General features: G+C 35.4%; 2 protein-coding genes and 1 pseudogene across 2 annotated transcripts; 2 read left to right on the top strand and 1 right to left on the bottom strand.

Annotated features, from left to right (window-relative positions):
- Nucleotides 1–2,930: 2,930 nt before the first annotated feature.
- LOC124439973 (solute carrier family 23 member 2-like) lies at nt 2,931–19,546 on the top strand. The gene is made up of 11 exons (XM_046990282.1): nt 2,931–3,328; nt 3,641–3,795; nt 15,255–15,349; nt 15,673–15,737; nt 16,668–16,824; nt 16,917–16,941; nt 17,531–17,651; nt 17,812–17,953; nt 18,069–18,322; nt 18,421–18,694; nt 18,990–19,546. Exons 1-11 carry the CDS (start codon nt 3,209–3,211, stop codon nt 19,277–19,279), a joined length of 1,698 nt encoding a protein of 565 aa, XP_046846238.1. The 5' UTR covers nt 2,931–3,208; the 3' UTR covers nt 19,280–19,546.
- Nucleotides 10,061–11,647, top strand: LOC124439974 (annotated as a pseudogene).
- Nucleotides 19,519–20,628, bottom strand: LOC124439976 (major facilitator superfamily domain-containing protein 6-B-like). Its single transcript, XM_046990283.1, has 2 exons — nt 20,171–20,628; nt 19,519–19,787 (listed from the first exon to the last, which is right to left on the bottom strand). The coding sequence occupies exons 1-2, from the start codon at nt 20,619–20,621 to the stop codon at nt 19,519–19,521; spliced, it is 720 nt and encodes a 239-aa protein (XP_046846239.1). The 5' UTR covers nt 20,622–20,628.
- Nucleotides 20,629–25,936: the final 5,308 nt, after the last annotated feature.

Here is a 25,936-nt window from a genome sequence, read left to right as displayed (position 1 = left end):
TTTGAACACCTATGAGAACTCTTACAGTCAGCTGCGCGATGTTTTGTCCCCGTGCAATTGCAAAGTTTTTCTCAGCTAATAATTTCTTCCATTTATCGATGTCGGTTACAACCGTACAATCAACAGCGCTGTGATTTTCAGCATTACAATAAGCACACCTTCGCTTACGTCGCTCACTGCCTGCTACAAGTAAAGGTTTCCGAGTTTTCTTAGAACTTCCACTCTCTTATAGGAGAGTCTTATAAAATTCTTTCACTTTAGCAGAGTTCCCGTCCAAAATTGTTGGCAGTCCCATGATGTTTTGAACATGTGTGTTAACGATCTCACTGGTTTTCCCATATTCACTTTCGAGTACATTCTTTGCTCTTTGATATCCTTCTGTTGTAAAAGGTAATCCTTCGATTTCCATTCTAACTTTCAGTTCTAACCATTCTTTCAGGTACGCAAACTTAGTAACAGGGGGTACGTCAGATTTATCTACCTCTGCTTGAAACGTGTTCCAAAACGGAAGCCAGTTTGCATAATTCCCGTCAAATTTTGTTACAGGAAGTTTTGGTAATTTAATACTCGCATTTTGTTCGGATCTTTTCACCGACTTCTCTACCGCTTTTTGATGCTCTAGTTGTTGGTTTAATAACTCCGATTTGTATTGCAGTTCTCGCTTACGCTCTTCTTCTTTTGCTGCCTGTTCGAGCTCGAGTTTTCGTTTCTCAAATTCTAGTGGCTTTTGTCTGTCAACTTCCGTAGCAGCCCGTGCTGTTTCTTGAGCTTCAGCTTTTTGATTTCCTTCGATATAATTTATTCGTTCTCGTAATTCACTCAATTTGCTGTCAGCTTCGGTAATTTTCAATTCAATTTCTCGAGCCCACGATTGGACGTCTTCCTCAGATTCGCCATTGGTAAACTTAGGGCCTGTTCACACTGGTCGTTTAGATCGATCTGAGATCGATCTAACGTAAAGCGAGCTAAGTGTGAACCTTCGCTAAAATTTGAGATCGATCTCAGTCAGCTCGCTTCGAAAGGTGGTCTGAGATCGATCTGAGATCGATCCGGTTTATATGTGAACGTAAGTGAGCTTATTTCGATAGAACCAGTTTCGCTCCCATGTCGTTTCCGCAAAAACGCAGACATTTTCCCCAAAATTTAAAATCAAAACAGAGAAAAAAGCTTGGAAAATGGCGCAAAAACGAGAGGTTTGGTCAGAAAAAGACTGTTTAGCCCTCTTCTCAGCGTACGGTACAGAAGAAATTCAACAAAATTTAAAGGTACCCACAAAAACGCTGATATTTATAAAAAAATCAGCATTACAATAAAAAAAAGGGAAAGATCGTGATTGGACGCAATGTAGAACTAAATTTAAGCATATGAAATCTGAATACAAAAAGTTCAAAGACACATTATCACGATCAGGAGCTGGGAGAGGCAAGGAACCTAAATCTTTAACGTTATGGACAGTTTCTTGGGTGACAGACCAGAAGCAAGGGGTCTAAAAAACGTCATCGATACATCTGATAAATCAACGTGTTCATCAGCTGAAGCTGAAATAAAAAGCATTAACGGGCATGATGATGATGGTAAGTTATCGTGGATGAGTTGATATCGAGTGGTTTTTTTGCCAAATGCCAAAGACAAATTCCTACTTATTTTGGCACAGGGATAGCCTTTCTGAAATTTGTATCTTCTCGCAAGAGTGTCATTAATCTTGTCGCAAATGAAATCGAATGTTCCCTTAGACATACGAAAATTTTCTAGCCACAACCCATCATCTTTCCACCTATCGATAGTTTTTCCCAGAGCAAACCGGTGCCTTTGCTTGCATCCACCCAGAAACGTCTTTCACTCATTAATTTATTTCCTAGAGCGCCAATAAACCAAAAATAAAAGTGGCCATCCCTTCTTTTACTTCGCTGCTTTCTCAGTTTCAAAAAATATTTCTTTCTTCTTACACGACGCATTCGCATCTTTTTGTGTTATTCAGATGTAATATTGAAAATGGTTGCGATCACTTCGTCCGCCATATTTGATTGCAATAATATAAATATTACACTTTGTTGTCAAGGAAACTAGCTCGGTTTACGTGTGGCGTCAGTCAAGTGTGAACGCTCACAAAATTGAGCTTGGTCATTCAAAAGATCGATCTGAGATCGATCTTCTCGGATCGATCTTAAAGTGAGCTAAGTGTGAACAGGCCCTTAATCTCCTCGACTTCATCTTTTAAATCGCACACTGTTTTTATCCGATTCGTTACCGAACTGATTTGTCGCGTTAAAACCTCTACTTTCGTAGAATCATTACTTCGGTTGATTTTCTTATGGCAAAGTTTAATGCTTTGAATTTGCCAGTCAAATCGGTCATCATCGATATTATATTCACTCCACGCACCAATATCCCGTTAAAATTGTGCCTTAGATTGAACTAAACCACAGCCAAATATCCCGTCTTCAGATTGATGACGGCTACCTGTTGTTGTTGTCGCAACAATGTTTTCGCGCCAAAATGATGTAATTAGTACTCGTAGTCGTACTCGTAGCCTTTGCTAAAGCTCCCTATTATCACCTCAGCCGTAACATTATCTTTCGTAACAATGTTTCGATGTAGTTCATCAAATAAACTAAAGCCTCTCGCTAAGAATTCCACAATATCCCGATATTCTGCCATATTTAATATGGAAGGGACAGGCAGACAGAAAGGATGGAAGGAACAAGATAACGAGTCATCGACAGTGTTCACGGAACGCGAAATAAAACATCGTTTTTTCTTTGATGTCAGTGGCAGGGCGCGGTAAAAAATTTTGTTTGTTCGAAGAAAATGTCGTTTTATGAATGTCAATTTCGTTTTATATAAATGAGTTTCGTTTTATAAAAATAATTTTCATAATTTGAAAAATAAATTTCGTTGTGTATATATAAATTATGGTAAACGAATTTTTGTTTTCTTTTATATTTTTGCGTTTCGTTTTACAAATATTGAAAAAGTTGCCAGTATATTATTTTCGATATACGATAATGTGTTTCGTTGTAAATATTTTCGATTTTGGTAATATTGTCCATCTTGGCGCGCCATAATTTTCCTTGCTTACTATTGGTGCGCTCAAGTGTTTGTTACAACTACTCATATAAAAGAGGGCGAGTCTCTGACAACTTTATAATTCTCAAATTTAGGATTTACTTTAGCCATATAACTACCTTGCATCGAATAGAAAATCAAAATGATGACAAAAGATAAACGCAAACAAGAGAGCAAAACTTCTGATGTTGATACTATTACATTGAACTATAGAATTGATGAAACGCCGCCATGGTATCTCGCTTTGTTTTTGGGATTTCAGGTAAGAAACGTGAACATAATTATAAACGTTGAGTTAATCATGCGCTTATTTTGGGAACGAGCTTGTCGAACTCACAAAGCATGTCAAACTCACAAAGCTTGTACTTGAATGAAAATATGCGTGGGTCCCAATTAAAGCGAGACAAGTTTACTGAAAAGTGTATCATATAGTTTTCTATTTCAAAAATGTATAATTGGGTTATATCAAAATGACTTTGCTTTACAATACATTATTTTGCAAAGATCTGTTGTATTTTATCCGGAAGCCAACCACATGTGTGATTAATTGTATGCATTTTATCGTTACTGGCAGCACTATCTTACAATGTTTGGGGCAACCTTAGCGGTTCCAATCATCATTGCACCAGCATTATGTGTTACGGATGATGTGGTTGTCGGAAAGCTGATATCTACCATATTCTTCGTGAGTGGTATAGCCACTCTTTTACAAACAACTTTTGGTAACAGGTAACAACAGACAGTAGAGTCTAGGAATTGTATCTTATAATTATCGTAATTATGTCGCAGTTATTGCAGGATATACTGAGATTTGTTGTCATTTTAATTTCTCTCATGAGATTACTTACCGAAACAGGTTGAGGATACATATTTCTTAATTCTTATTAACACTTTAAGATGAAGACACGTTAATTGAGAAGTTTAGTAAAAGCAAAGCTTTTAAAAAGAGCAAATATCATGGTGCATGGTAAAAATAAAACCAAAGTAGGCATTGCATTTCTAATTCTTCTAACAAATAAGCATCAATCATCGATTGTTGCTCTTGTAACGGACATCCTTCAATGATTTATGACTGACGTTAATGCTTAAAATCGTCGAAAAGATATTTTGCTCAAGCTTTTAGATTATACAGATTTTTTAAGCAATATAACCATCTGGGCAGGTCTAGACGACGTGTACATGCTATAGGAGAAATATATATATATTTGTTGTGTCTTAGAAGTAAATTGTCCATTGTTTTTTTTGGTCCCGCTATATTCGAAGTGCGCGCATATTTTGCCTGGTACCCTTGCTTTTTTCGGTGTTTTGACGACTGGCGTTCATATGGTAATCACGGGTATTTCAAAATTCGTTGACAGCTTATCAAGTGGGCTTAATTGGAAAATTGAGTTTTTTCCCACGAATGACGATTCAACGATTATATTGAAACCGAGCTTATTGTCAATTTCAGTTAACTTTTCAAATGGCGGTTGCCAAGTTACTTTCTAATGTTGCCAACTACATTTCCAAATATTACGGTGGCCTATAAGTGTCACGGCAACATTTGAATACAAAAATCTCACGGCAACATTTAAATACAAAAATCTCACGGCAACATTTGAAAACTCACGGCAACATTTGAAATCTCACGGCAACATTTGAAATCTCACGGCAACATTTGAATACAAAAATCTCACGGCAACATTTGAATACAAAATCTCACGGCAACATTTGAATACAAAATCTCACGGCAACATTTGAAAACTCACGGCAACATTTAAAACTCACGGCAACATTTGAAAACTCACGGCAACATTTGAGTACAAAATCTCACGGCAACATTTGAATACAAAATCTCACGGCAACATTTGAAAACTCACGGCAACATTTGAGTACAAAATCTCACGGCAACATTTGAATACAAAATCTCACGGCAACATTTGAAAACTCACGGCAACATTTGAGTACAAAAATCTCACGGCAACATTTGAATACAAAAATCTCACGGCAACATTTGAAAACTCACGGCAACATTTGAATACAAAAATCTCATGGCAACATTTGAATACAAAAATCTCACGGCAACATTTGAAAACAGCAATCTCACGGCGACATTTGAGCTATGCGTTAGCCACACTGACCTGTATATTAACTTGGATGAATATTGACGAAATCTTCAAACCAATATGGCTGACGAACATGAAAGCAAGAATGTTTTGTAAGTTTATATGTCTATTATTTCGAGCTACGGTCTAGTTACAATATTTTTATAAAAGAATTACTATTGAATCATGCACTTGCTTCTTATTACAACATGTTTTTTTAACGTTATTTCTTAGCATAGCTAAACTTTCCAAATAATACAACAAAATAATTTGGTTTAGTTTTTGTGCGGTCTGTTCTGCTGAACTGAAAGATGGAATAAAATACTGTTGGAAGTGTCGAGCTGACCAAACAAAAATTTGTCCACCTTCAAGTTGTGAGCCCTCAACGAGTAGTGTTTGTGGAGATAAACGGAAATCACCTGCAGATGGTCTAACCCAGCTGTCATTTGGCAGGCCGCAGAATGCGAGTAAAGTACTCACATTTGAGCAGTTTTTGAAAAAGAAAACAAGCAAAGAGAACTGTGCACATTTTCGATCAACTAAGAAAGCTAAATCTGACCCAAATGAAGAAGTAACAATATTTATTGGACTAAAGAGGTTTAAAGATGGTTCCCTCAAAACGGTTAAAGGGAAAAGGCTCCCAATTCGTGTTCCAAAATCAGCTCCATACAAGATAATATTGCAAAAAGCCATTGAAAAAATGACAGCATTTGATAGATCTTTTGATGGAAAGGAAAGATATGAGTTATTGTTTGAAGACGGAAGCTGTGCACTTTTCATGCCTGGTTCAAAAAATTTCTTTGAACTGGAAAAGTACAAATTTGAAATTGGAAGAGATTATAAACGCATAACTTTATATTTGTGCACTCAGTTGATCTGAATGAAGGCATAACTCATACCTCAAATGAATCAACTGATGAGGAAAATCATCAGCACTTCCATTTGCATACAGAATCAATTTCAGAAGATAATGAATCCACAATTTGCAAGACAAAGGCAAGTGTAGTTGAATCTGCTACATGCACTAGTAAAGATGAAGAAATAGCTAGGCATTTGCAACTGCAATGGAATAAAGAAAGTGAGTTTGCTTCAACATCCAAGTCTCTTGATTCAGAAAACTTAAAAATCATTGCAAATGCAAACTGTTCCTTGATACATGATAAGCAAGATGTCATAAATGCTCTCTCTTCAAACGTGAATGATAGTGACCAGTTTTTCATAACTACACAAAGAAAGGCAGATCTCTCAAGAATTTTTTCACTTTGGCAGCGTCAATCAAAGAAAAAATTACCGACCAATAGAATAATAGTAAAGTACTGTGGAGAAGCTGGAGTCGATTCTGGAGCCATTGCAAAAGAATTCCTTTCAGATACACTTGCTAACATATCAACAAAGCTATTTGAAAATGGTGTTCCTATTAACTCCACATTTCATATCCAAAATGGAGACTTTCGCACAAGTGGCGAGATAGCTGCTGCATCTCTTGCACAAGGTGGGCCACCACCATGCTTCTTGGAAGAATGTGCCTACAATTGCATCTTTGCTGAAATTGATTTGACCAAAGTTGATGATAAATATTTAACTGAAAAAGAAAAAGAAAAACTTTATGACATTAGACTTGATTGTACCAAATACTGTGATTTCATTTTGGATAATGGCTACACTGGAGTTGTTGACGGAAGTCATGTTGAAGATATTATAAATTCCCTGAAAGTAAAGTTTGTTAGCAATCGCATACTATACATGAATGAGTTTAAAAAGGTCTGGATGTTTATGGACTTGGCGATATGATTATGAAAAATGCAGATGCTTGCTGTTCTCTTTTTATGAAAAAATTTTGTGCTGATATGGTTCCTGATGCAGATTATCTTTTTTCTTTGGTTGAACCTGTGTTTTCAAAGGAAGGATCTTCAAGGCGAGCCTTAGAACACACTATAGTGGACAAGCTTCAAGATTTTTTTATTTCACTAGAGGATACGTTAGTACCGGGGTATTCAACAGCAGTTGCTTGGAAATATGATGAAGAAGAGAAGGTTAACATAAACACAGAAGAATTATTTGAAATGCCAGAAATGTCTGTAAAAGGTGTTATGGGATGGCTCACTGGCCAAAGACATAAACATATTCTACCTAAAGAGAAACCTTTGATTACTCTAAATTTTGACCATGATTGCCTGGTAAGAAATCCAAACCACATGACATGTTTTCCGTTAGTTGGAGCTTGTGGGAGAGAGCTAACCATACCAGTTGTACATATGTGCGAGTCAGGGAAGTTTAAAGAAATTTTTGTCATGGCATATTGTAAAGGTCAATCATTTGCTAAAGCATGAATCAAAAGAAGATTGACATTTTAAAATTGAGAAAGAAATATGTTCACATTTTGTTAAATTTTTTAATGAACTGTTTTACGTGAACTTTTAATAAGCTGGAGAACTTAAAATTAGAGCCCTCTAATGAAACTAATTTTGTCACTTATGTTAAAGTTTTGTTTTCATTTTAACAACAAGAAGCTTAGTAAATCAGTCAGAATTTGTTATGTTATCAATAAAAATCTATGCTATTCTCAGTCCACAATGTTTGCATGCCGTATTAGTGTAACAAACAATTCTAGAGCTTGCCTCCAGTGATGGGGTTTCTGTAATGAGCAATTTTCCATCACATACAAAAAATATCTCTGATAGTTGTTTGGTGCATCATGTTCACATATGATATGCTCTCAAGCGTATAGTCTTTCAGACTCAAGAACAGGCAAAAGCAAATTACATTCACCATTCTGAAGTTGGGGAAAATAGTACAGAGAATCTGGCCTTCCTTGTAGAGTGTCATACCTTGATTTTCGGATGTAATGTGAATTCCAAAGCTCTTTTACTTCATTTAAATTTTTTTGGAGCAAATCTGCAAAAGAAAACCAAAGGCATTCCACATGAAGAGGAATGGTGAGGTCTACAGTTCCTTCTTCAGCCAGATGTTTAAAAAAATTGATCCACCAATTTGCATGATCTTTTCTCAGGAATGACCACCACCCTTCTATCCTTTGGTTTCTGGGTGAAGACACATACTTATGACTACTTGGGTCATTACGAAAAAATGAGTGAATGGCAGCGGCAAGGCCATTTTCCGTACCAAGGTCTGTAATAAAATCTACAGGACAGCCATTAAATTGTTCCACAGCCTCCAAATAATACGTTCCAATATTACTAGGTAGATTGTTTGACTTAGTAACATATAACCAAAGGACTTTACGGCTCCATCCGTCTATACATCCATGGATTGGAAAGCCATATGGTTTTAACTTGTCATATCCGTCACAATGCCAGGAAAAATTTGGTCCAGGATTCCAGTAAATCCTTCTCTTCAATCTGCGTCTAGATCTTTCTTGCACTCCTTCTGGATCAAGCTCTCTTAACAATCCTGCCACAACGTCTCTAGGTAAAGTTATTCCCTTCATTTGAAGGGCATGCCATATTAAACGATAACCTCGGCAACCTCCTGGACCGTCTAATTCCGCACGAATTGCATCACGTACAACGTCCATATCATAATGGCTGTTTTTTCGTCGAAGACCAAAATGTTTTATTCTTCGCTTTAATGTACTCATGCTAATCTGCTTACCGTGATATTTTCTTATGAAGTTAAGAATTTCTTTGTATTGAAATCCTTTTAGGAAATAATAACGTATGATCTCTTCCTCACTGCTTTGTTCAAGATTTTCATGGTCATCGACATCGTATTCTTCAATGTTTTCGCCATTTTATATTTTTTAGACTATAAGGCCCGGTTCAAACGTCGCATTTTACATGCGCCGAATCAAATCTGAGTTTTAGTCGACTAAAATAGTTTTATGCGTAGTTTGATTCAGACGTCGAATTTAATCAGTGAACTCGACATTTGAATAACTGGAATGATAACCGAAGCCAAAAATTGAAGCCAAAAAAATATTTGTCGTCATCATTCGTCATCACACGTCAGGCTCTAGTCTCTCGCGTGTTCATTTTAATTTTTTTAAATCATTTGTCCCTTGGTAATGGTAGAGTTCGGATCTTGATCAGAGCGTAAAAATAACGAAATTTTTGGAATGAAAAGGTTCACGGAAAGTGAATCAAAGGGGCAAATCGAGAAGCAGCGGTTTTCCTTTAAAACACATCAAAGTCTTTAAGGATATTCAATTACTGATATCGAGATGACAACCATTTAGTATTTCAAGCACTATCAAAATCGATGAAAGATACAATCGCTCTGTAAAAAGTAAAATGCGAGTTATAGACTCAACATTTTTTATGAACCTGGATATTCAAGTTTCTTTTTTCTTCGGAAAAACAGATCTTTAAATCCATTGAAACGACAAAAAAGACAAACACTGTCTGACACCGTTTGAAAATCTACCTTCCGACGAAAGAAAAATTTATGCTTGAATATTTTCTTGTCATATTTTCTTATTGTATTGCCTTTTTAGCATACAGTGTAATTTACATTTGGCTTTTCCTCGTTACAAGTTGTAAGTTACAACGAACTCACTGTAGTAAAGTTTTAGCTGTAAAAAATAACCTTTTTCGAGGAGTTGGCCTAGTGTGTTGTTTGTCGTGATGTTGTTTATATGTTTATGCTTTTGCAGTTTGTATTCAAATTTATATTGGCCGTGTATGTTTGGCACTCAGGGGAATGAAACTGACGTACAAACCGCGTGAATATTCGACTTTGAAGGACTGGAACTGACGTACAAACCGCGCAAGAGACTAGGACTTTGGCTTCAATTTTATATCTATAAAATGTATTGCAGTTATCATTCCAGATATATATATATATGGAGTTCACTGAATTTAATAGTCGCATTTATTATAGTTATGCTTCCACTTTTTCATAGTTTATTCATTTTCTTATACTAATTTCCTAAAATGGCGGACAGGAAAATGTTAAGTTTATGCATTTCAAATATGATTCGTGTTAATAGGAGAAGGCGAATATTGATGCATGTTACAGCAAATAAAGTATTAGAAAGGAGACGGCGGCTTCTGCAAATTTTCCATATTTTGCTACTGTTAATTGGTCAAAAATATGCCTTCATACGTAGCCCTCTTTATCGATCTTGTCGAAGACATGATAGAAATTCCGGCTGGTGGAAGAAAGTTTGGAGTATTTATTCTGATCTTCGATTCAAAAAAACATTTCGTGTATCTCGAGGAACCTTTCTTTTTATTTTAAGTCGTATTCGACCTATACTTCAAAAGCAAACTGTCACAGAGGAACCCATTTCTCCGGAGGAAAGACTTGGTATATGCCTTTACAGATTGGGACGAGGAGATTACTTTTACACCATCGCTGAAATGTCAGGAAAAGGAGTATCAACCGTGAGCACCATTGTGCAGCAGGTATGTCAACTTCTCGTTGAATACTTATGGAATGAAACAGTTTCAAAAAACATGCCGAAATGTCAGACTGATTTCGAGAAAAAAATCGTGGACATGGAAGAATTATGGCAATTTCCCTGTAGCTGGGCTGCTTTGGATGGTTGTCATATTCCTATGAAATGCCCCCCCGGTGGTCTTCAAGCGTGCAAAGAATATCATAACTACAAGAATTTTTATTCAATTGTTTTGATGGCCTTGGTTGATTCTAACTACCAATTTGTGTGGGGTAGCTGCGGTTTTCCTGGGAATTCCCATGATGCCGTCATCTTCCAGTCTACAAACTTGTAGAATTCAATTCAAGAAGGCATGATACCAAGCATGCACAAACATGTTGACAAAGTTGAAATACCACCATTAATATTGGCTGACTCAGCCTTTCCACTTCGTAACTGGTTAATGAAACCATACTCAAATACTGTACTTAGTCCCATACAAAAATACTTCAACTACAGACTAAGTAGAGCACGAATGGTAACCGAATGTGCTTTTGGGCAACTGAAAGGGCGATGGCGAGTGCTCTTAACGAAAAATGAAGGCAACATGGACCATGTTCGCATTTCGGTTCTTGCATGCATGGTTCTTCACAATATTTGTATCATGCGAGGAGATACAATTTCTAAAAAGCTTGACCTGACATTTAACCCAGACAACAAAGAGAGAAGAGACAGAGAAGAAGTACGAAAACTGTTGCAAATGAGAAAATGTCAAAAAACCCCAGATGTTTCAAAAGAAGCGGAAAAAATTAGAAATGCACTATCTGGTAAATTGTGGACAGAAAAGGAAACTGGGAAAGTTTGTTGAATTAATACTGAAGCAGTATGTTTCATGAGTGGAAGACTTTCACAAATTGGTGAACTTTATTACCATATTAGAGTGTTTTGTATGCTTGTATGTTATATATTATTTGATGTTAGTTAATGGGATGACACAATTGGTGTCCTATTGGATATCAATAAACATAAAAACAACTTGATGTGTAGTAGTTATTTGAGCTATTGCATCTTTTCACAACCTACACATTTTGTTTTACAAGCATTTTATGTATTATCCAAGATTAATGCTTTCATGACAATAAAAGATACAATGCTTTATTAAACCTGTTTCACTATTAATAATTTTTAAATACCAATACCATACAAACTGCAATTGACAAACAAAAAACAAAAATATCTTTGACACTAGAATTGAAATGGCATTGATATAATGCAACATAACTGAATGAAAAACTCAACAAAATTAACTGAATAATAGTTCAAAGTATTTGGTGTTCCTTATGAAGCTCTTCAACTAAAATGCCATTGTCATATACAAAAAGTATACCACAAACTACAAATAATCTGAACTACAAGTGTATTTTGTTAAACTTGTGCAAGAAATACAAGGGCCATTAGCATCACTCGTCGCCGCCATGTTTTTACAACTTTGCGCATGGCATTTAGCATGGAAATAATTTATTTTTGCTTAGAAATATCTTAAAATAAATTATGCATTAAATTCGGCTCATGTAAAATGCGACGTTTGAATCAAAGTCAATTCGTCGCATATTCGACTAACTCAGTCGAATATGCGACTAAAGTCATTAAATTAAAATCCGTCGAATTTAATTGATTCAAACGTCGCATTTTACATGCATAATTCTTGCATTTGATTCGGCGCATGTAAGATGCGACGTTTGAACTGGGCCTTAGGCCGGTTCAAACGTCGCATTTACATGCGCCGAATCAAATGCGAGAATTATGCATGTAAATGCGACGTTTGAATCAATTAAATTCGACGGATTTAATTTGCGACTTTAGTCGCATATTCGACTGAGTTAGTCGAATATTCGACGGAAATTCGATGTTGATTCAAACGTCGCATTTTACATGAAATTTAATGCATAATTTATTTTAAGATATTTCTAAGCAAAAAATTATTTCCATGCGCAAAGTTGTAACAATGGCGGCGAGTGATGGTAATGGCCCTTGTATTTCGTGCACAAGTTTAACAAAATACACTTGTTTAAAGTGCAAAAAATTTATATTTACAAGGAAAGTTTCCTCGAGATACACGAAATGTTTTTTTGAATCAGAATAAATACTCCAAACTTTCTTCCACCAGCCGGAATTTCTATCTTGTCTTCGACATGATCGATAAGGAGGGCTACGTATGAAGGCTTTTTGACCAATTAACGGTAGAAAACATGGGAAATTTGCAGAAGCTGCCGTCTCGTTTCTAATAGTTTATTTGCTGTAACATGCATCAATATTCGTCTTTTCCTATTAACACGAATCATATTTGAAATGCATAAACTCAACATTTTTCTGTTCGCCATTTTAGGAAATTAGTACAAGAAAATGAATAAACTATGAAAAAGTGGAAGCATAACTATAATAAATGCGACTATTAAATTCGACGTCTGAATCAAACTACGCATAAAACTATTTTAGTCGACTAAAACTCAGATTTGATTCGGCGCATGTAAAATGCGACGTTTGAACCGGGCCTAAGTCAATGATTTAACTTCCTTCACTTTGCTTCCGCCGTAAGAATTTCAAATGTTGCCGTGAGATTTTTGTATTCAAATGTTGCCGTGAGTTTTCAAATGTTGCCGTGAGATTTTTGTATTCAAATGTTGCCGTGAGATTTCAAATGTTGCCGTGAGTTTTCAAATGTTGCCGTGAGTTTTTAAATGTTGCCGTGAGATTTTTGTATTTAAATGTTGCCGTGAGATTTTTGTATTCAAATGTTGCCGTGACACTTATAGGCCACCGTAAAATATGGAATATTCGTTATGAACTTGTCAACTTGAATTGACAAGTTGTGTACTTGAGTACTGATGTTGGGAACTTGAGTACTGAAGTTGGGAACTTTAGTACTGAAGTTGTGAACTAAAGTTGCGAAGTACTAGCAAACGCGAAAGGTCTTTGTACCCTGTAGACATTTGGCAATTAATCCGTTCAGTAAGCAAGGAAAAGCTTTAGCAATTCTTATCCGTTTGACGGCCCTCTTAGAGTGTTATAATGCGATACGCCGTTCACATTATGTAAAAAATTTACAGTAAATGTGGCACTAGAAGAGTATCGTTGGATTTTAAATGCAGAGTACCCTGCATACTGTGCCCTCGACGTCTGTTGCCACTCGTAAAAACTACAGGCGACTCATCAAAGAAATGCATACGGCTGCAATCAATGAAATATTTGCTGCGTAAGCTTCTAACTTCTCCATAACGTCCGGCCGTTCTGTCTCTAGAGGAATTTGACTTATTATCTTGTAAGAGTAACCAAGATCTTTATTCAAAATTCTACTAATGGATGACCTGCTAGGTATGTTTGCTGGAAGGCAAACTTTGATATTTTCTAGGTGTTGCTGAATCTCTTTTGCGTAAATAGATGGTTTATTAATTTTTAGATATTCAGCGTATGCAATAACGTCATCTGTACGCGTGGTTCGAACATCACGTTCGCCCTGGCGAGGTGCAATAGAACCAGTGTCTACCCATAGATCTATTATATTTGATATAGTCTTATACGGTAGATTTAGTTGTTTCAAAATGTTTGTCAAACGCTGGTTATTTAACCACCTTTCAAGTATTTCATTTCTTACTTCTATTGGTAAAGCTTTTCCTTGCTTACTGAACGAATTCATTGCCAAATGTCTACAGGGTACAAAGACCTTTCGCGTTTGCCAGTACTTCGCAACTTTAGTTCACAACTTCATTACTCAAGTACACAACTTCAGTACTCAAGTTCACAACTTCAGTACTCAAGTTCACAACTTCAGTACTCAAGTACACAACTTCAGTACTCAAGTTCACAACTTCAGTACTCAAGTACACAACTTCATTACTCAAGTACACAACTTCATTACTCAAGTACACAACTTCAGTATTCAAGTACACAACTTCATTACTCAAGTACACAACTTCAGTACTCAAGTACACAACTTGTCAACTCAAGTTGGCAAGTTCATAACGAATATTCCATATTTGGAAATGTAGTTGGCAACATTAGAAAGTAACTTGGCAACCGCCAATTGAAAAGTTAACTGAAATCGACAATAAATTATGTGTTTAAGTGAAACAAGGATAGGCTATTTCCTTTGATGTCAATACATTATTCTCGACAAAATATTATACGTACGTTATGGACGTCACTACACTGGAACACAATTTGGATCTCATTAATAACTTCTTAATAACTTTTGTTTATTTCCACCAAGTCACCACCAATGAATAGTGTCACAGTAACTTTACTTATTATCAATATGTCACCACCAATGAATGGTCAGAATAACTTTATTTATTATCAATATGTCACCTTCAACGAATGGTCACAGTAACTTCGTTTATTTCCACCAAGATATCACCAATGAATGGTGTCTTAGTTCATCAGCACAAAAAATAATTGGTTCAATTGGTAAATCAGGGGCTCCCCCAGTGTGAATACTCTAGATCCAATACTATTTAAGATATATTATACTTTTGTATAAAGTTGTAATTTGTGATTTGTGCAAACATCACTATCAGTAATCATAATAACACTATGCACCCAGTTGCTCTTATGGCAGCTGTAGCGTTCAATATTCTATCCAAATTTCTGATTTCAATATCAGCAGCTTTGTTTCTTGGTACAAATTACATGTTATTCGTTCAACATGAAGTATTCTAGAGTTATAGCATATTATCATTTGATGTAAAATAGCAAACAAAATTTTTTAGGCTTCCAATAGTTCAAGGCACTACATTCTCCTACCTGGTACCAACTTTTGCTCTTCTGTCCCTACCTAAATTTCAGTGTCCTCCTGGATTAAAAGGTTTGTATACAACCTATAACTGGAATTATGAATTGACTTAAATATCCTACGCCTAAATATATTCTCTATTGTAAAGATTTACTGCAGCGCGAAAATTAATTTCTCTGATAGTAAGATGCTTTTTTGGACCACTGAAATGATCATGCATAGAGTTAAGACATGAAGAATTTCTCAACAATAATGAAAAGTTGAGAACGCTCTTTGATGATATGTCAAATGAATGTTATGAACGAATTAGGACGTATCAGAGTTATCAAATTATTATAACTACTTTAACAATATATATAGCGATATATAATTGGTATAAAATCATGCTTTTATAGACACCAACAATACAGAGAACAGTACCTCGAACTCAGACGAGATTTGGCAAATTCGAATGCGAGAGGTAGCTGTATTGAATATTGAGCATGTATAATCAGATAGTTCTTATTATGATAGTGTAAGACCAATATGAGCATGATTCAGTTAATACTGACTGCAAAATTTTGTGGCAAAGTTTATCTAATAAATTATTCAACAAAAAAGGAATTTTAGGTAGTTGAAGTAATCTTTTTTACTTTGTATCGAAAATGGTCAATGAAAAACAGATTTAACTATTTTTGACAATCAAAGTTGACGCAAGGCTCAAAATAATAGATGAAAATAATCTAGCATAATACTTAATGTTTTTAACAAGTAAATTTTCGCTTCTCGTTTTTATTCGTGAATTGCAAAGAATTTAAAACATGCAATATGCATGGTTTATTTTACATTACCAAATAAGTAAAAGCTACATAATCATTACTGATTAACGAAAACGAGTCAGTCAAAAATTGTGACAGTATGAATGATGTATCTTTGTCGAAAATATTTATCTAATTATCTCAACTTTAAAAACCTAAACAGTTGCTGAAAAACTTGATGTAGATGTTATGATATCAAACGAAGAAGCTATATGTTTCACAATATTAGTGATTGAATCCATGTTGTATGCACATTTTTCTGGATGCCCGGCCTGGAAACCTGGAAAATTCTGCACGAAGGATGAATAAACGAGCATCCAAATACATCTCTATACCCCATGGTCTTATCAAATTGGCCATGCATTTATCTATTGTATTTTGTATTCTATATGATTCGGTCGAATCTGTTGTTCACATCATTCTGTTCCAATTTATTAAGTACTTTTACCCAGTAGGCTAATAAAGCACATCGAATTTTGCTAAAATGAAATTGTGTTTTCTTCCGTTTTTTGAGTAGCGGACATTTGTACAATGAATCAAACAAAGCCTACAGAGGTATAAGATGAGAAACTCAGTTGTTACATTTGGTTTAGGTTCAAGGGGCTATCATGGTATCGTCTTTGTTTCAAATCTTTATTGGCTTTACCGGACTGATCGGTTTTCTTTTGCGTTTTATTGGTCCTATAACAATTGCACCCACAATTGCACTGGTTGGCTTGGCATTATTCCCTGTCTGCTCTGACTATGCAGGTATATGAACTAATCAATTCTGATTAATGCATTGATTTAAAAGTTATTTTCTAAATTATTTTTTAAATATCTCTTTATTTTTTTCTGTCTAGCTAAACATTGGGGAATTGCAATCATGTAAGTATTTGAGGCAAAATTCCAAATTACCAAGTTTGAGGCAAAATATACTTGCATTCCTGTTCTTCAATTTTGATAAAAACACCAGAAAAGGTTACAAAATACTGTAGGAAGAGCCGGAAAGTTTAAAATATTTGCTAACAGATAAAAATGTATGTTTCATTTCCACTCCACTTTAAGAGTGGGAGGTTTCATTTCAGCTCCACTTTAAGAGTGGGGGGTTTCATTTCAGCTTCACTTTAAGAGTGGGGGGTTTCATTTCAGCTCCATGCAAAGAATAAAGAGAAGATTTTAGACGAATATGAGTAGTTATAAAATACTTAGATTTGATATAAAATACAACATGGCCGTAGTAAAATAATTAATTTAAGTCAGGAAAGATCAACAGTTATCACCGGTGTTCTGGAGCGCGGTGAAAATTTTGGTTCGCCTCTTTTCATAACTTGTTTTGCTGTATTTAGAAACGGATATGAAATTAATAATTTTACAACATGGATGATTAATTCACGGTCGATATTTTGATTCACATAACGAAATTTGGAATCATATTTCTTCTTCCAACTTCACAAAATAATTTTTTTATTTCTAGAACAATTGCTGTTATCACAATTTGCTCTCAGTTTCTATCTCGGGTAAAGATTCCTTTACCCACATACTCCAGACTTAGAGGTTTTCATACAACGGGTGTTGCTATATTTGGATTGTTTCCCGTGAGTGTTTCATTGTGACTAAATTAAGGAATATGAATTTTACTTAACCAAGTTGATTTGGCAATAAAAAATGGTCATTTAATTGGCCATAAATTATTCTTTTAATCGATATAATTATCAGCTTAACATTCATAAGTTAGCCATTCAACTTTATTTTAAGGTTGTTATTGCAATTATTGTGAGCTGGATATTTTGTGCCATCTTCACCGAAACAGATGTTTTCTCTGCAACTTCAAAAGCCCGAACCGACTCAAGATCATCTGTACTTTCACAGTCTCCTTGGTTTAGAGTCCCATATCCCGGTATATGTGACTTTTTTTGATACTTGTTCAAGCGAAACTGTTAGTGAATAAATAAGTGAAAGGTCTCAGGGATTTCTCAAATTCAAAATTAAACGTGTGAAAAATTATCTTTTAGGTCAATGGGGAACTCCTACAATCAGTTTAGCTGGTGTATTTGGAATGTTTGCAGGAGTGATTGCAGGAGTGATTGAATCTATTGGAGACTATTACGCATGCGCACGGCTGTCTGGAGCACCACCACCACCACCACACGCAATAAACCGCGGCATTGGCGTCGAAGGTGTTGCATGTTTACTTGCAGGGGCAATTGGTACTGGAAATGCAACAACTTCTTTTAGTGAAAACATTGGAGCCCTGGGCATTACTAAGGTGGATTTTATTTTTTCATGTTTTTGCGATAGACATTCAGTGAAAGTGTAATTATGAAATGTTATTTGTTTATTATTTTATATTATTACATATTTTAGGTTGGAAGTAGACGAGTTGTTCAATGTGGTGCAATTCTTATGATTATACTTGCATTATTTGGAAAATTTGGAGCTTTGTTCTCTACTATTCCTGATCCTGTCATCGGTGGAGTCTTTTGTGTTATGTTTGGTCTTATAACTGCCGTTGGAATATCTAATTTGCAATTTGTTGATTTGAATTCCGTGCGCAATCTTTTTATTATTGGTTTTGCAATTGTTATGGGTTTGGTGATACCAGATTATCTTAATAAGAATGCGGGTGTCATCAATACGGGTAAGACTGCCATAAGTGTCAGGTTTTTCCTGAAATTTTCCAGCTACATACTTCAACATGTTTAGCTTCTATACATGTCAATCCATTTGTCTGTGTTGCATAACGCTTGTCCTAATCTGTCGTATGCTAAAAGTGTTGTTGTTTCTAAGTAGCTAACTATTTTATGTTTGCGCATTAAATTTTGAGAGATTGCTGTTGTAGGTGCAATATATTGAAGATCTTAATTTCATATTATTAAGCTATCTTTCAATATTTAAAAAAGTTTCTAATTTTCAAATTCCCATATATTTCAAAGGTGTTGATGAGTTGGATCAAATATTCACAGTATTATTGAAGACAAGTATGGCTGTTGGTGGAACAATTGCTTGTCTCCTAGACAACCTCATTCCAGGAACTGTCGAAGAAAGAGGAATAAAAGAATGGCGCAAACTCACTGCTGATCGAGCGACATCGAATGTTGCATCCATTCATGTTTACGATCTACCATTTGGCATTTTCAATAAGTCAAAGTTTTCTAAATTTATTCCGTTCTTGCCATATTACGATGATGAAACAGAAATTTTTAATATGGCTGAGAGAAGCTAGAGCCTGGAGATTCCTTCATAAGTCCGTCTGTTTGTTATGGCACGATAACTGTTCCTGGAAATCGGTGTATTCAATGATAAAAATTAGATGAAAATGAAAAAAACATCCATTTTTATTACTGGATTCATTTTATTTTCATTCTTTTGAATTTTTGATGTTTTTTAGAACACCGTAAGATAGTAGTCATCATACCTTCCAACATTAATGTATTTATTCAATAATATGAAAATAACTATTAATTAATAATCGTCAGATTCTTCAGAGGAACCTTCGTATTCGCTTGTGTAATTACTGTTACTAGACCAGACTGACCACATATCGTCTACCGTAACTTCTGGTTTGATGAGAAATAGTAAAATCTGCAAGAAGAGGAAAACGATGCACACCATGCTAGTGATCACTGCAAACACCAAAAATGTTTTCTTGAATCCAGAATATTCAAGATAATATCCACCGAATATTGAGCCACATCCTGTTCCCAGTCCCCAGTACACTCCTTGTAGGATTGCTGAAAATGCACAAAGAATTCGCTGTTTGGGTAAGAGTTGCCTGTGGTGTTGCTCAGTTTCGAAATTATGTCAAGTGCATTAACAAAGAGATATTGAGAAATCTAAACCTTTATTTTTTGTCTTAATTTATTTGACGTATGAATCGTTTGACGTATATGAAACGGGCCTGTATCGTTGTTGCAGAGCTGCAGTTCATAATTATTTTTCTAACCGGTTAACTTGTAAGCAACATATTTCAAAAAAATACTCGTTCCTTATTCGTTATGATTATTTTTAGACTTTGACCTTGGTTTCACAAAGTCGGATAGAAATTTAAAGCATGTCATTTATTCAAATCACGACAAAAGTTTCCTAGTTTAAGGTTCTGCGCAAAATTTCTTACCTTGCATCTTGGGACTGGATCCAGTTGGAGTATTTTTCGACAAAAATGAAGCACATGTTTGAATGATTGTTATGTGTGCTGTTGCATGAAATATTTCTGCCAATATAACAAGAAACGGCCACTTCATAGACCAATAGATAACAAATGTTATGATATGACATACAAGAACAATGTTCACTACTATTTGATGTCCTGTAAATCCAATGACTTTAACTAGTACAATATCAATGAGTATATTTACTACCGCGCGGCCAGCAGTTGTCAACCCCATCATCACTGCACTACCACTCAGACCATCGATGAACCAATAAGTGAACGTCAATAAAAATCCGTTGCAAAAGCCAGAATAGGAAATTGCAAAATTAAACAGACTATATATAAAGTTCGAACTTGGGTTTTGCACCTTTTTCGAAACAACATCCTTGCAGTGTGAGGGATACTCAAGACACATGCCACACAAAAAGGCAATGGTCAAAAATCCAAATATAAAATAGAAAACGTAATGAAATGATCCAATATACATTCCACAGATTTTTTGGTTAAAAATGTATAAGATTATACCAATGCACGGGCAAATTATTTCCTATCCTACGGTTCCAAAAGTCTGTCCCTGTCTGTAATGTTCAATGTCTTTTGTAGCCAAGCAAGAATCTTCTACCAAAGTGAACATTGTTGCATCAAATGCATCACTAATGACAACTAACACTAACAAACAAATAAATATTCTGAAAAGTTCCTTTTCATTGCTGTATATGATGTTTTCAGTGTAAACTTCAGAGTGTGTTACGTTTTTGGATTCGCTGGAACGACTCTTTGGATCAATATCCCAAAGTCTGTTATTCGCGTTGATATTATGGATTGAGAAATTCATTATGTCATTAAATTGCTTACCAAAAATCCTTTTGTGCGATGTTAAATTGTCAGTAGAAGAATTTAGGTGAAAAAATTTGTATGTGGAAGAGTTGTTTAATGTAATATGTCCATCATTAACTTCCTTGAGATTCATACTTTCACGTTTGAAGAGCACGTGATGTGTACGAAAGGTCTTCGCTTTGTGTTTATCAACATGTTTCACAACGCATGTCTCCTGCTTTGGTTGAAGAACCAGAAATATAATCATCAACTTTCCAATAAGAGCTATGTACGACAGGACAAACATAAGCTTACGCGAGGAAAACTTTTCTGCAATAATAATTAATAGCGGCGTGATGGTAGTTTGCAATATGAAACGTAAGCCACATGTTAGTCCTACCCATATTGGAGGAAGTCCGATGTATTTGAAATAGACAGGACGAAACATCACAAAAGGTGTATACCCAGCGTAGAATGAGAAAAAGAACAGATTGTATAAAATTTGATTTGACGGAGTCCACGACATCTTCAATGTTAAATTTGTAATACTATCAACTGCGTCTGTCGAGCTGTGATTGAATAACACGTGTTTTTAAACGCCATTCTGCCTTATTCTGAATATTTTTTAACAAGATTAGCACCGAAATTGACGTTTTTCGATTTCATATGTTGAAAATGTTCTCAGCCCATATCGTTGACACAAATTTCACGTTGCGAACTTTTGACATCTTGTCGTCTATGTGTGTAATTTGATTCATGAAACATTATCTCCAAGAACTATAAAGCCTTGGCTTTTACAATGACCAATTCATTGCTCCTAACTAAATATCTGATAATTAAAAACACCACATTTCAACAATATAATTCGGAATGTGAAAAAATGTTTTATTTATTTGCATAATTTGCGGACATGATTTGTTTCTGAGATTTCTCCCATTTCAGGTAAACGGGACAGTCACAAAATGAATGTTCCTATTTCTTGTTGCAGTAATACTAATTTCTATTTTAATGATAAATCTCTAGAGGGCCGCACCAAAGTAACACAGAGCTTCACGATATCATACATTATGCATTCCTGATGTCAACCACGTAAAGTTTATTTGTGCTTTCATTTGGCATCACTACTTGACAATGTTTGGAGCAATTTTAACGGTTCGAATCATCATTGTACCTGTGTTAATGATTGGTGGCTGTTAGAAAGCTGATATCTACCATATTTTCCATGAAAAGACTATTACCGACAACTTTTGGTATCAGGTAACAGCAGCTTTTGCAATGTATTGATTTTGTATTTGTGAGTAAATAGAAGTTATTTGAATAAGTGTGACGAACACAATTTTTAGTATTGAATCAATGAATGATTTCTATTTTGCATATAATAAAAATGGGTTTTGTCTATTAACGTAAAGTTTTGAAAAATAGTGATTGTTGTCAAATGTCTGGCTGCTCGAGCGTTTCATTTACATCAAAATTTATTTAGCAGGACTAAACAATCGGCCTGGCTTCACCATAAAGAAACACCACAGTTGATGCTAAGTTTACTTGATGGGTATATATAATATTTCTTTGACTAGTCAAACAGAACCTAGAAAAAATTAGACAATGGAACGCGATATAGATGACCAAGGCCTGTTTGATGCTATTCCCGTGCTGTGGAAAACGTAGACGTTCAGTGTAGAGGACCCTACGAGCAAAAGATGAGAAGTAATAAATCTTAAATGTGAATTTTCACACAGAAAGTATATTAGTATTGGTGTAAATGGCGATATACTATTTTTGCTTTTGAAAGTGTTTTCTAGCATAAATTTTTTGAATTTTTTGCAGCAAAAATAGCTGGAATTGACCACATTATGTAAACAACAAGTTTGCTTTGTCATATATTGGACAGTCGACAGCAAGTGATGAATTAGGCTAGCCCAACTTCCCAACATCTTCAGTTTTATAAAATATTTTCAAGAAATTTCCCCGCAAACATAAATTGGGTTGACAAAAGATGTGTCATCTCATAAAAATTACCAGAGTAAGATTACTTGATGGGGAAGAAACTAGAACATGCTGATCATTAGTGTTCCGAGTGAATTTGTAGTATTCCTCATTAATTTGTACGTGCAACACTGACCCTGCATATGTTGTTCCTTGAAATTATTACATTTGGTTGACTGCTTATATTTTAAATTTGCATGTATCAAATTACGCAGTAATGATATTTTCTCTACATTTCTGGTACAAAGTACGTACAGGGGTATTTCTTCGAAGTTTACCACAAAATAGCACCTGATCTTCTTGGAAACTCAAGCACCAAACATCAAACATAAGATCAAAGAATTAATAACAAACAATGGTAAACACCTAATTGCCGTTGCATCCAGTAGCGGATCCAGCGTTCGTCAAAATAAATCATAGCTGCCAATTTTAAATTCAAAGTAGTTTCAGAATGGTTTTGAATTTCTAAAGAATATCACTTTACCCATGGATTTGCCTCTAAGGTGCTTAGAAATGTAAATACATGCCAAAACGAGCTGCAGTAATTTATTTTGACGTACCCTAAACCGCCACTAGTTTCATCATTCGAAGTTTTAAAGAAGCGTGCCCATTTTGTTAAAGACAGGTATATTTTGTGTGTGCTATGTTTGTTAATATATATGTTCAATAAATTTTCCTTGCTTTGAAGACGTCCAGTTTATTATATAATTTAAAGATTCGCGTCACCTTTACTTCTCTAAATAACATGCCACAGAAGTTTTGTAATTTATAGAATAATACAGCTTCTCAACTGAGCTTGTTCCTGCTCATTCTTAAACACAAAATTAAACAACAATTTAATTCAATTCAATGTGGTCTCAGCTGTTTTGTTTATTTTCCTGTACATTCGTGTTTCTATGCACAACATCTGTGTGTTAAGTGGCATGGTGGATGAAACTAGTCGGTTATATTACTGATGAACGAAGACAAGTGACTAGGTGATAAATATAGAACAAAAATAATATTTTGTGATATTTCTTGTCATTTAAGACATTTTGATGTAGCTGAAGCTTATAATATTTTGATTAAGTGTGTTGATTATGGATTTAGCCGGTTAAATAGTCCAGCAGCAGCATAGCCAAATCGATGATAAGATGTGCAACCTATAAAGCTATACAAGGATGTTATTAGTAATGTGTTCTGGCATTGAAATTTAAATGGATTAGTTAAATTAATCCACCCTATCGTTAAATATACAGGGTGTATAAGAAAAGAAGACATTATAGAAGTTATCCTAATATGAAATTTTTCTATTCGTGATCAATATGCTAAACGTGCGTGTACATTGTCGTGCATGTTTAGAAGTAATGTTAAATTCTCAAGAGCAGAAATAAGTGCCGAGTTTACATTGGGGCAAATGCGGCAAATTCCACGGGCCCTGCGTGTTTTATAGGCCCTGCGATTTAGGCTAAAAGTAAATAACGCTATACACTGAGTGTATCAAAAAATTCTGAATTGAACTTTTGATATGTTATCATGCATCTCATGTTGTGTTTTACGATTATATTTTTGTATAGCAAAGGAAATGAACTTTTTCCTTTTCTATTTAACTGCTTTAGTCTGTGCAAATCGCCGATTTGAACTCAGTCAATTACATTCATCTTCTAACTGCAATTTTAGGTCGCTATAGAGGCAATAATTTGGGGCCCCGAGGTTTAAACGCGGCCCTGCCAGAAATATGTAATATATGCACATAGCTGACAATCCACAATACTTTATGCACCCGTGGCTTAGCATAATGATACACATTGAAATTATCACAATACTTTAATTCCTTAAAAACTTTTTTGAACACTCTGTACTATAAACACTCTGTACTGGGCTACAGATCAATATGGCATGTTCTTCGTTTGCAATACCACATTCACGTGCCTCGTCAAGTGGTTGCACAGGTTCTTCAGGAAATCGATCCCGAAGGTGTTCAGCAAAGACGTCGAAGAAGGCTATCAAGACGCAGGTATACAAGTTTTGGTCCAAACTTTTGCTGGCATGTCGATGGTTAGTGTACTTTTTCTGCACTTAGTCGACTCTCTATAGCATAAAAGCATGAAAGCATACATTTTCTGATGTGGTATTATGCAGGATATGAAAAATTAAAGCCGTACGGGTTTCCTATCCACGGAGCAATAGACGGATACAGCCGCAAAATTTTATGGCTAGAAGTTGTGGGATCAAACAATAAACCCGAAGTTCCAGCCAGATTTTATTTGGACTGTGTAAAAAACATCGAAGGCTGCCCCCTTGTTGTTAGAAGTGATTGTGGTACGGAAAATGGAGTACTTGCGGCCATGCAGTGTTATTTTCGAAAGGATGGAAATGACGTATTCGCTGGCCACAACGCCCATAAATATGGAACTTCGTCTGCTAACCAGCGAATAGAGGGCTGGTGGTCTTACTTTCGCCGAGCCAGAACAGGATGCTGGATGGACTTTTTCAAAGACATGGTTGCTTCTGGTCAGTTAGAAATAGGGAATACACTGCAAATGGAGTGTCTATGGTTTTGTTTTTCTCCTGTCCTATCATGTGAGCTAGAAGCTGTCAAAATGCAATGGAACACACATCGCATTCGTCCAACAAGAAATTACGGTACAGTAGCAGGTATTCCAGATGTTCTGTATTATCTCCCAGGGAATTTTGGTGCTGCCGAATGTAAGCGTGCAGTAGCAAATGAACGAATTCATGAAATGGAGCAACACGCAATAGGCGACGAGGAGTTTGATACATTAGAAATATACAAAGAATATTTTAATTACGTACTGGATAAAGAAGATCTTAATCTGCCAGCAAATGCAGCCGATGCATTTGAATTGTATCTGAAACTTATTGAATTTGCAAGTTCTGAGAATTGAATTTTCTGCCTATTATATTGCATGGTATAGATGTTTCTTGTAT

Source organism: Xenia sp. Carnegie-2017, unplaced genomic scaffold (assembly GCF_021976095.1).
Source record: "Xenia sp. Carnegie-2017 unplaced genomic scaffold, XeniaSp_v1 HiC_scaffold_2, whole genome shotgun sequence".
In the NCBI taxonomy this organism is placed as follows: Eukaryota; Metazoa; Cnidaria; class Anthozoa; order Malacalcyonacea; family Xeniidae; genus Xenia; species Xenia sp. Carnegie-2017.
The sequence above is the reverse complement of the archived record's forward strand: the minus strand, read 5'-3'. Positions and strand labels throughout refer to the sequence as shown.